This window comes from Pygocentrus nattereri, chromosome 15, assembly GCF_015220715.1.
Source record: "Pygocentrus nattereri isolate fPygNat1 chromosome 15, fPygNat1.pri, whole genome shotgun sequence".
In the NCBI taxonomy this organism is placed as follows: domain Eukaryota; kingdom Metazoa; phylum Chordata; class Actinopteri; order Characiformes; family Serrasalmidae; genus Pygocentrus; species Pygocentrus nattereri.
In genome coordinates this window covers 14,794,761-14,805,892 of record NC_051225.1, presented here as the reverse complement: position 1 = coordinate 14,805,892, position 11,132 = coordinate 14,794,761, and the positions used below count along the sequence as shown (strand labels likewise).

The following is an 11,132-nucleotide window of genomic DNA, read 5'->3' as shown; positions in this document are numbered from 1 at the left end:
GCTGCTTCCCCCCCCCCTGTGTGATTAAAGACTTAACTATACAGTCAATATTTTAAAATCATTTTCTTTAAAAAAAGCATTTGTCTCTAATAAGAACATGCTACAGTATTTGAGAGAAAAAGAGACCATGTTCTCAACACGCACGGTTCTGCTCATATCCTTGTTCCTGCCACATCACCAGTACAATAAACAGTACAATAATTTACCCATGACTCCACAGATCTTACTTCCTCAGAAAATACGTCTTTGTTATCGTCTGTTAATATTTCACAATCATATTTTATTGTAATCAATGATTCCTTTTGCTCCTCTCACACCCTTTCTGGCATGCAACGAGTGATGCATTCAAGATGTCACATTTAAAAAAACAGTCCTGTGGCCAATAAAGAGCTCCAAAGATCTCCCACAGCTCTTATATTTTATATTTTACTTTTTTATGCAACAAGTCCAGTCATGATTCATTTTTCATGAGCATTTTCCATTAATCAGGCTGGTTTTATTACTATCAGGCTACGTAAAAATGTCATTGCTCAATTCAGATTTTTTTGCACAGACCCAATCTTGACGGTCCACATTTGTGTAAATGACTCAAATCTCAAATTTGTTCTGAAACAACCCAAACACACACATTCTGATCAATAACATCACAGGAATGAGCCGTGTGAGTCATGAACAACAATAAAACTGACTAGGATCAGATGCATTATGTTTGCAGCATTTACTGGCAATAACTTCACAATTGGTGGTGCTGCCACATCAGTGAGCGATGGTGCGTGCGCAGTCAAAAAAATAACTCTATTATAATAATTTTATAATAACGCAAACTAACCGCTATAGGACTGCATATGAAAGTGGCTCAGATCTGATTGGAAGTCACCTGATTCGTGTCCACACAGCTCAGAAATCATTAGATGCATCACTTTAAGGCACAAAAACTGGGTTTGTGCCAGCCTGGTGATGCAAGCGTAGCCTAAGACTGATATGTAAAACACTTCTGCTCTGATTGGTGCCCCTGTATTGTGCCTCATCCAAAAAAGAGTCTGGCGCTGAAACAGTCTATAACTATTATAACTTCAGCATGAAAGGGTGGAGCAAAACTGCTAGTTGAATATATCGCTGATGTTGGTGCAAAATTTTTGTATCTCCAAAATGGTAACTATACAGGAGAAGGAAAAAACATTCCTTACTTTCAATGTAAGTCAGTGGAACCAGAATTTTTCCTGAGTAATTTTAGGCCATTTCTTTTGGCCCATTCATCATGAAATTTATATACAATATAAAGAGCAACAAGCTTTTTCAAATTATGCCAAAAAATGAAAAAAAATACAAGGTTTTGTTCTCACAGCAGCGATATGTAAATGATTTTTTGTGAGATCAGAAAAACTATTCTTTCAAAATGGGTCATTTATGAAGCTTGGTTTTCATGTATGGACTGGGAAGTTTTGTATACTAAACTCTTTTATAAAATAAAATCCGTTTTGTATGATTTGGGCCCTTCAAGGTTTAAATTACACTGCTTCAGTTGGCAGGGATTCCATTTATGTCTTTTACTTTTTGTTCACCCACTGTTAATTATGAGTGCATCTCTTTGATGGAATATAGAGAACCTAGATATGTGACTATGCATCATTCACCTGTACATAAATGTTTCTGTGAGTACAAGAGTAAATGTTTTTATCTTCTCATCTGCTCAGAGGCACGTGTGAACAGCTGGCACGGAGAGGCCACTGGTCAGCTCTGTTGACATGTCTGCAGCCTGTGCATATGTGTAGAGCTGGGTGCCAGTCTGAGTGGAGAGTAGGGGAACACCAGACAGGGCTACTAGAGAGAGAGAGAGAGAGAGAGAGAGAGAGAGAGAGAGAGAGAGAGAGAGAGAGAGAGAGAGAGAGAGAGAGAGAGAGAGAGAGAGAGAGAGATGAGTTTGGCATTACATAAATAAGCCTGACACTCCTAATGCTCAAAATCTTGAGAGGAAGACAACAATACTGCTCATAATGATGCAAACTCTAATGATGGGAAACAGACATCGACATTCTGCCCTGGTCAACTTGTCTCTGTGTTTGTGTGTGTGTAGGTTTGTTTTCATAAACTTAAGGACATACAGTGCTGTGCAAAGATCAGAGACCACCCTTTATTTAATTCCCAGCTCTTTCTATAGTTCCCAGTCAAAATGGCTGTTGAGGTCAGGAAATATTTCTGAGGAGATTAGAGATATAAGATAACTCACTTGCATAAGGAAGGGACACAAAGAAAATGAGTGGAAAAAAAAAGTTTCCGAAACTTTGTCTCCTTTAAACGATTATTAATGAAAAGAAAATGGGACCCTTGGCAACTGTGCAAGACCTCATAGACCACCAAAACTGTAACTATGAGAAATACTTAAAGCTTTTCTCTTTGAGAACAAAAAAAAAGGTGTAGGATACAGTGTGGAAAACCACATTACCAACTAAACCTGTTAAACAACCCTATGTTTTTCAAGGACTGTAGCTTAGTTAGTACACTAGCAAGACTGGCTAGTCTGACTTTGTTACTGTTATTAGTTTAAAATTAATAATTTAATAATATAATTAACATAAAAATATGAAATACAAGTTATGCTGGCTGATATTGGTTATTAGAACTTTTATCCTCTTAAAAACACAAAATGTTCATATCGGTCAGGCAGGGTAACGTGTGCAGTATTAGTGCAATTGTATTAGTAGAGCTTAAATATCCCTCTTGAACATTTTGTATATTTCAGTTTGAACCATTCTTTATATTGACTACTCACAGGATGGTACAGGGAGGATAACTGATGTGAAGTTAGGTAATGAGATGTGGTCCGGTTGTTGGTTCCTGGGCAGGGCTGCGTCTGCAGGTGGGCTAAAAATGAGCACTTCCGAATATGACCCTGTTGCGGATCAGACAGGGGAAAAGACAAGCTCAGATTTACCATCCATCCTCTACATCATACTCAGCCAGCCACTCAACTTCCTCAGTGGACGAACTCTGGCTCTGAAGAATTAACCAGTGTGCTTACAGTCTGACTTTGCACCGAGAGTCATGGAGAGAACATCTGGACTAGGACTCAACTACAGTAGACATGAGAAAAATTAAATAAAATTTAAGTCAAACTTGTATCCCAAAAAGGCAAAATCAGGGTTTGATAAAGCAGTTTTGGCTTACCAAATGGCATATTTTCCTTGAATATGCAAACGTAACAGTAGCTAAATTAAATTGAAAATTTAATATGTAAAATTGCAATGTACTACTATAGTTGGATTTAAATTTCCCAGCCTGAGGACAAGGCTGAGACAATTCTTCAATGCTAATGTAAAAAAGTTATAAAACCTTAGAGCTTACAGCTTAGCTGTAGTCCTGACTAGTTGGATTGTCTGACAGGTGTAACATTGTGAAATGAATATGCTAATGGTTGAAACATTTTTAAAACTATTCTGGTACAGAACAAGTGCTGAAGGGTATGAATATGTAATTACAAAGGTGTTGTTTCCCTTTGTACAATTAAATGTAGTCATCTTTTTAGTTTGGTTTTTGCTTGGATAGTGTAATTTGAAGCGTCTTATTAGGGAACGTAAATGCCACAAATATTTCATAATCACATGAAGTGTGACTGCAATTCTAGTTTAAATAAAACCACTATTAACTGTCTAAATCTTTGTGTAAAAGGAATGTCAATACTACAGGGAGATTCAATCGAAAGAGGCCCTGAATATTCTGTAATAACTCTTACTAGGATGATGCAGTCTGAACAAATTGTGCAATTTGCTCCTCAGTATATGGAGCTTCAAACAAGCTGGGATGCCCCTGTACTGGAGCAACGAGGTAGGTGCCAGACAGCCGACGTGCCGTTTAATCTCCATTTGCAACCTTCCGGGTGCAGACCCCCTGTACCCCTTCATGTGTCTGGCAGTAAGCGGAGATCACTTCCAGCTCTGCATGTAATGCAATCGATTACACACACACCAAGATATGTAGTGCATTTTTTTTTTGTACAGACTGCTACATCCTAATGGGAGTTACAGCAGAATATTCAGGGCCTCTTTTAAGTGAATCCCCCGATAATATACCAGATGACAAATGAAAATGGTAAAACTAAATTTGAATTGCTATTTTGAGCTTGAATACTGTAATGTGCATATGTGTAATGTCGAATACACTGGTGTTTTACACATTACATTTTAATTTTGATATTGACATCCTCTGTATGGAACGCTTTTATTTTACTAAATCAAATGTCTGATGTTTCTACTGATCAGTTTCTTAACTTAAAAAAATTAAATTCATCTACTTACTTTACATTCGATTGATTTTATTCAGAAATATGATTAACATTTATTACTGCTCCTTCCATTTGGACTTGCCTGCAAATTTTAGGAATACTGCACGTTTCCAAAGCCCTCTTTGAGTGTTTTGGAAAAGTCATTGCCAGGGCTTTGAAACTGCTTATTTTGATTTTAACTGCATATTTGAAGACTGTTCACACTGGTCCTAATTGGTCACAAAGGTCTAAACTGACCTTGGAACAATGGCAGATGTTAACCATATGCACAAACATCTGGTACCTGCAGAGGCTGAAGCTGACTGTGGCTCACTTCTCCTCACTGCGCCCTCTCCCAGTATCATCTCCTGCAGCAGGCTGTCCACATTGGCCTCTCCTAAGAGTCGGGCCAGCTGGAGCTGTTCTACCATCTGCCAGGCCATGCTCTGTAAAGGAGGCAGCAGCAGCAGAAGCTCCCCAAAGCGACCCCGTTGCTCACAGGTCGCCTCATCCAGCAGGACCTGGGCCTGGAAGCGTAGCCTGCGCACCATCTGAGAGCTCTCCAGTCCAGGGCAGTCTGGTGGAAGCCAAAATACACTGCTCAAAAAAATAAAGGGAACACTCAAATAACACATCCTAGATCTGAATGAATGAAATATTCTCATTGAATACTTTGTTCTGTACAAAGTTGAATGTGTTGAAAACAAAATCATCAATGGAAATCAAATTTATTCACCAATGGAGGCCTGGATTTGGAGTCACACACAAAATTAAAGTGGAAAAACACACTACAGGCCGATCCAACTTTGATGTAATGTCCTTAAAACAAGTCAAAATGAGGCTCAGTATTGTGTGTGGCCCCCACGTGCCTGTATGACCTCCCTACAAAGCCTGGGCATGCTCCTGATGAGGTGGCGGATGGTCTCCTGAGGGATCTCCTCCCAGACCTGGACTAAAGCATCCGCCAACTCTTGGACAGTCTGTGGTGCAATGTGGGGTGGTGGATGGAACGAGACATGATGTCCCAGATGTGCTCAATTGGATTCAGGACTTGGGAACTGGCGGGCCAGTCCATAGCTTCAATGCCTTCATCTTGCAGGAACTGCTGACACACTCCAGCCACATGAGGTCTAGCATTGTCCTGCATTAGGAGGAACCCAGGGCCAACCACACCAGCATATGGTCTCACATGGGGTCTGAGGATCTCATCTCGGTATCTAATGGCAGTCAGGCTACCTCTGGCGAGCACATGGAGGGCTGTGCGGCCCTCCAAAGAAATGCCACCCCACACCATTACTGACCCACTGCCAAACCGGTCATGCTGAAGGATGTTGCAGGCAGCAGATCGCTCTCCACAGCATCTCCAGACTCTGTCACGTCTGTCACATGTGCTCAGTGTGAACCTGCTTTCATCTGTGAAGAGCACAGGGCACCAGTGGTGAATAAGCCAATCCTGGTGTTCTCTGGCAAATGCCAAGCGTCCTGCACGGTGTTGGGCTGTGAGCACAACCCCCATCTGTGGAGGTCGGGCCCTCATACCATCCTCATGGAGTCGGTTTCTAACCGTTTGTGCAGACACATGCACATTTGTGGCCTGCTGGAGGTCATTTTGCAGGGCTCTTGCAGTGCACCTCCTGTTCCTCCTTGCACAAAGGCGGAGGTAGCGGCCCTGCTGCTGGGTTGTTGCCCTCCTACGGCCTCCTCCATTTCTCCTGGTGTACTGGCCTGTCTCCTGGTAGTGCCTCCAGCCTCTGGACACTACGCTGACAGACACAGCAAACCTTCTTGCCACAGCTCGCATTGATGTGCCATCCTGGATGAGCTGCACTACCTGAGCCACTTGTGTGGGTTGTAGAGTCTGTCTCATGCTACCACGAGTGTGAAAGCACCACCAACATTCAAAAGTGACCAAAACATCAGCCAGAAAGCATCGGTACTGAGAAGTGGTCTGTGGTCCCCATCTGTAGAACCACTCCTTTATTGAGTGTGTCTTGCTAATTGCCAATAATTTCCACCTGTTGTCTATTCCATTTGCACAACAGCATGTGAAATTGATTGTCAATCAGTGTTGCTTCCTAAGTGGACAGCTTGATTGCACAGACGTTTGATTTACTTGGAGTTATATTGTGTTGTTTAAGTGTTCCCTTTATTTTTTTGAGCAGTGTACAATAGTGTTTGAGGGACAGGTGCTGCAAAAACATGCTGAGGAACCAATGCTAAGCATTATTTGAAAGACTGACTGTGCCTGAATTTGTGTATTAAACATTCACGGCCTAAAATGGGTGGTGGGGCCTGGCTTCATGTGTGTTTACTGAATCAGTTCTTTCAGTCAGAACTTTACAGTCCTTAACCATTTTGGCTGGACTTTCCTAGCTGACCTGGCTCTGCTATTATAATCAGCTACTCTTGCCAAAAGGCAATAAAGTTCAGAACTCTCCTATCCTTGCCAGCACCTTCCCAGATATTAATAGTTTTCCACAGAACACAGTGAAACCAGGTGTTCAGACTAGCATACATGTGCCAAGAGCAAAGACCAAAGCTCCTGGCAAAGCCATTTCTTTGGAAAAGCAGGAAGGTGAAGTAATGGGCACACAGTACTGACCCTTCACTGACCTGGTGAAAAGAAGATGATGGCCTTGAGACACGCAAATTCTGCATCAGTGATATCCAGCTCTTTCAGAGGCCTGACCAGCTCGTCCAGCACACGTGCCGCCAGCTTGGACATCTCTCGCTCTGGGCCTCTCACAGGGATAACAAAATCGTTTCCTGAGAGGATAAATTAAAGCTGTAATCCCTGCCCACAATGTGACATGCTTTCAAGCTAAACAGGAAACCATGCTTACCTAGCAAAATGATGTCACTGTAGGGCAGCGAGCGACGAGCCCCTCCTAGGATGAGATGCTCGGCAGAGTGAGCTCGTAACAGGCTTACCTGCATGCAGACGCAGCACAGACAGTGCACACATTCAGATATGTATACAGTCAAGTTCTAGGCGCCATCACGTGTAGCCGAACAGCCAAAAAACAGGAGACTGATTTATAATACTGCTAATCGTTAAATGTTGAGCCTTGCGGACCGAATTGAGAAGACTCAGCATGTGGTCAAATAAGCAAAAACAAGGCTTACCCTGTCGTCCACTGGCAGATCACAGAACTCGGGGATGCGCTTTGCCCATTCCACCAGGAGGAGGAGCTGCTGCTTCATGGACTCACACACGTCGCATGGGCGAGCTATCTTCTTGGTGCTAATGTCACACATCGGGGGAGTCAAGGAGGTGTACTGCAGATATAGGCCAGAGACAGTAGGATGAATGCTACTGTGGCTGAGCAGCACAGCGACGTAGTCTCAGACAGGCAGTTTAACACTAACAATTGCAGTGCATAAAGGGGAATGCCCCCGATTTTTTGCATAATTAAACCATTAAGATGTGCATATACAGAGTGGCTTGATGTGAAAAGGCTCCATCCTAGATAAACAAGTCAGAATTCTTCACAGTGGTGATGACAGGAGCGAAATGTTTGAAGTATTCAACATCTCTAAAAGCTACCTCACAGAAAGTAATCAAAGGGCTCAGATCACATATAACTGGATTTTCCTCACTGTTTTGAAATAAAACAGTTTGACATGGTACATAAACAGAGCACCAAATGCATTACATGATGCATGAGATACTAAGTAACTAACTAAGTAAAGTTCAAGTAAGATTCTGCCACTCAAATGTACTTTTAGTGTAGGTAAAGGATTATGTAAAAAGTGGGTTCACTGCTTGTTTTGGATAGCAAATAATATGGCAATATGTGTAGACATCACCACACCTGGTTTCTAGCACCACCACTATAAAGAAATGTGAGTTGGTCAGTTGCACTACAACAGTATATCACATCAAACCATTGTGAATGTCTTTGTTTACATCACAGCTGTTGAATTATGCAAAAAATTTTGAAAAATGTCTCTAATGGAGATGCACCATGATGCTAGATTAGGAACAAGCTTGTAAGAGTGATTTGTAGAAGAGAAATGAACTATGGACAGGCCATCTCATGGTGGTCTATGGCCTCTCTAGCAAAATCTGTTAAGACTTAGATCAGACCTTGCTGTGCGCTGCTCACATGAAAGGCAAGCATGTGGATTAGACCCCAATGGAAAACATCCCAGGTTCATTTTATGCCTCATTAGTCAATCATCCAATTAGTTCTCTGTGTGCTCCTTTGACATATCATGTGGATGCATGGTTGTTATCATACTTTGGAGGGGTGGGGGGTGGGGGGGCAGCTCTGAATTCTGGCACCAGTTCCAAGCTCATGCACTTCAATTAAATAGACTGTGATCAGATTGAGTCCTGAGGCAATTCCAGCATTCACAGAGGTAACCAAAGGCAAATGACTGATCTTGTTGTCTCTAAGGATTGCCTTAATGGTTGCTTCTCTTCAAACTCTTAAAGCATATTCTAGTCTTTCCCAGATCACTTCAGCAGTGACTTTTCGTGCATTTTAGTAAAAGGAGAGCCTAGTCACTGATTCTCTTTTGTGGTTCTCGTTCATAGAGCCTGGGCCTACCTGATGTGTGCTGGCCTCTGCTTTCAGAAGGATGCTGATGGTCAGAGTCCCGACTCCATGGCTTTCTCTACGGCAGCTAATTCGGTCTCGTTCATTCTGCACAGCTGTGGCAAACCAATAAATAAGAGCCACATTAATGCCACATCCTGAAAATTTCATACATCTGTGGATGAAGATATCTGGTTTTCAAAAAAAGTTCACAGACACGATAACTGTGTGGCAAAAGACTGATATTTAAAATGAAGTATAGAAATTTTCAGACATCTACAGTTTTGATTGTCCTTTTGATATAGTATTCAGTGTAATTATGTTGATTACACAATAAATTATGCAGCTAGTCTCTCACACACCCCCGCCCCACACACACACACCACCTGTATTGACAAATTTGAGTCATTTTTCTTCAGTGTTGATGTCAAACAATGGCAAAAAGACACTATATTTCCAAAACCATTAGTTCATCTGCCTTCACACGCATATGAAATTGAGTGACATCTCAGGTCCAGATGTAAGATATTCAATGAGGTATGGAGCCAGTGCTGTATGGACAGGTTATGAGCCAATATGAGCCAATGCTGGATGATAACTGTTTTGCTGCCATTAAGCCAGCCATACATATTTTCAAGGAACTTTCCATAATGGGGAATTTAGAGTTATCATTAAGTAAATGAAGTTCACGAAATATGTCTGTCAGAGAAGGGAGAGGATCAATAACTTCCTCCCAAAAAGCATGCATGTTACGTGTGGGCGCCTTGTGCGTGCTCTCTCCCCCTCTCTCTCTCTTTCGTGCTCCCTCGTTAGCTCTTTTCTCTCCTCTTTTCTGCACCTGTCGGTCTGTCTTTCACCTTATAGGTGGATCGGGGTGTCATTCGTCATCCTCGTCGCGCTCGTCGCCTCCTGGCCAATCAGAGGGCGCGTCCGGACCAGGAGAGGGCGGGACTTCGTGCTCAAAAGCTGCGCGGCGGCACTCGTTCGGAAGCCTTCGGCTGGCTTGCTGTGTTTACGCTGTGCTGCTCAATTTGTTAACGCTGTGTTGTAAAGTTTTGTGCCTCAGTTAAGTTGTGCTGTTGTCATTGTTAATCGTTTGGTATTGGTTGTTACTGTCTCCCCTTTCTTCCTACTGTGTTTGAGCTGGTTTCCTGCTGGGAGGAAAAGCAGTTTAGACCGTGGCCGCACTTACACTGCCACACGCAGGTAGTCTAAGTGTCTAGACACACTAGTTTAGAGGCGGGCACCACCCCCTGTATTTTTTGTCTAGTTTAGAGTAGTGTAACAGTCAGCTATTTTGTTTTGTTAGTTAGACAAGACACAAATACCAGCTAGTGTAGTTCTTTTGTTATTTTTTTTTCTTTGGCGCCATCTGTGTTCTCCCCCAGACTGGTCCAGTTCCTCAACGTCCCGGCCTGTTGTCTTGATGTTTTGTGAACATTTGCTTCTGTAGTATACTGTGGATGTCCTTGAAATAAATCTGTTGTTCTGTATACTCTGGTTACCTCACTGGTTGGCCATCTCCACCTACTCATACCACACATGTTACTGTCCCCACACCCTCCCCTGGACCGTAGCTATTTGTGGGAACATAACAATACACTTTTGGGCAGTCCCACATAATGTGCATAAAAGTCCTCAGAGTTCCATGTTGACAGAAAGTACATAAGGGGTGAGGGTTTAAACCCATCAAGTGTCTTACCCTGGGTGTCAGATAACCCATTGGGGTTATGTGACGCCCAAAAAACATTGGCTCATGCAATTTCCCAATTTATCTGCCTTCCCCTCTGTTCCATAACTATCCAATTCCTTTTGCCCAGAAATATTTACAGATACATGCGACAAACTTGGCATAGATAAAATATGCTATTCCTTTGGGAGCCTCTGTGATCCAACTGATTATTTGACAGTCTTTGAAGTCTGAGCCTCATTTGACATGTGATTTCAGTGCGGATCTAATTCTAAAGTAAAAGAATGAAGTAGTATGATTTACATTTAGAAGCCAGACTTCAAACTGAATTATCCACTTGCTTCTATTAGCTATGAGCGAGAAACAGTACAACATGCTTTTTTGGTTTTGCTATTGTGATTTCTATGGGTTAAATCTTAGTTACTCCTACTGCAGCAATGTGAGGAGAATGGCTGCATTGTTGGGATGAAGTAAATGTTTTGTTCTAATGAAGATTTTTGGCCCTGCTTTATTATTTTTAGTTGTGTTTTATGAATTACTCCAGTGTTGTTCTTTTCAGTGCTCTCAAATTCAACTAACAAGGAGTTGTTTGAGAGAAATTAGTCTCTGCAATTAGAATCTGTTATGGCGCTTATACACC

General features: G+C 42.1%; 1 protein-coding gene across 2 annotated transcripts in view; it reads right to left on the bottom strand.

Annotated features, from left to right (window-relative positions):
- Window positions 1-259: 259 nt before the first annotated feature.
- The window catches only part of hnf4b (hepatic nuclear factor 4, beta), a 22,572-nt gene continuing 11,699 nt past the window's right edge, over window positions 260-11,132 (bottom strand). Inside the window, exons 4-10 of one of the 2 annotated variants that reach the window (XM_017700627.2) lie at window positions 8,815-8,918; window positions 7,385-7,537; window positions 7,102-7,189; window positions 6,872-7,024; window positions 4,563-4,835; window positions 2,771-2,890; window positions 260-1,821 (exon numbers count right to left, since the gene is read on the bottom strand). In XM_017700627.2, coding sequence (XP_017556116.1) covers window positions 1,691-1,821; window positions 2,771-2,890; window positions 4,563-4,835; window positions 6,872-7,024; window positions 7,102-7,189; window positions 7,385-7,537; window positions 8,815-8,918 — 1,022 coding nt within the window. In that variant the 3' untranslated portion in view covers window positions 260-1,690. The remainder of the gene's footprint in view (window positions 1,822-2,770; window positions 2,891-4,562; window positions 4,836-6,871; window positions 7,025-7,101; window positions 7,190-7,384; window positions 7,538-8,814; window positions 8,919-11,132) is intronic. The other variant, XM_017700628.2, reaches the window with a different exon arrangement.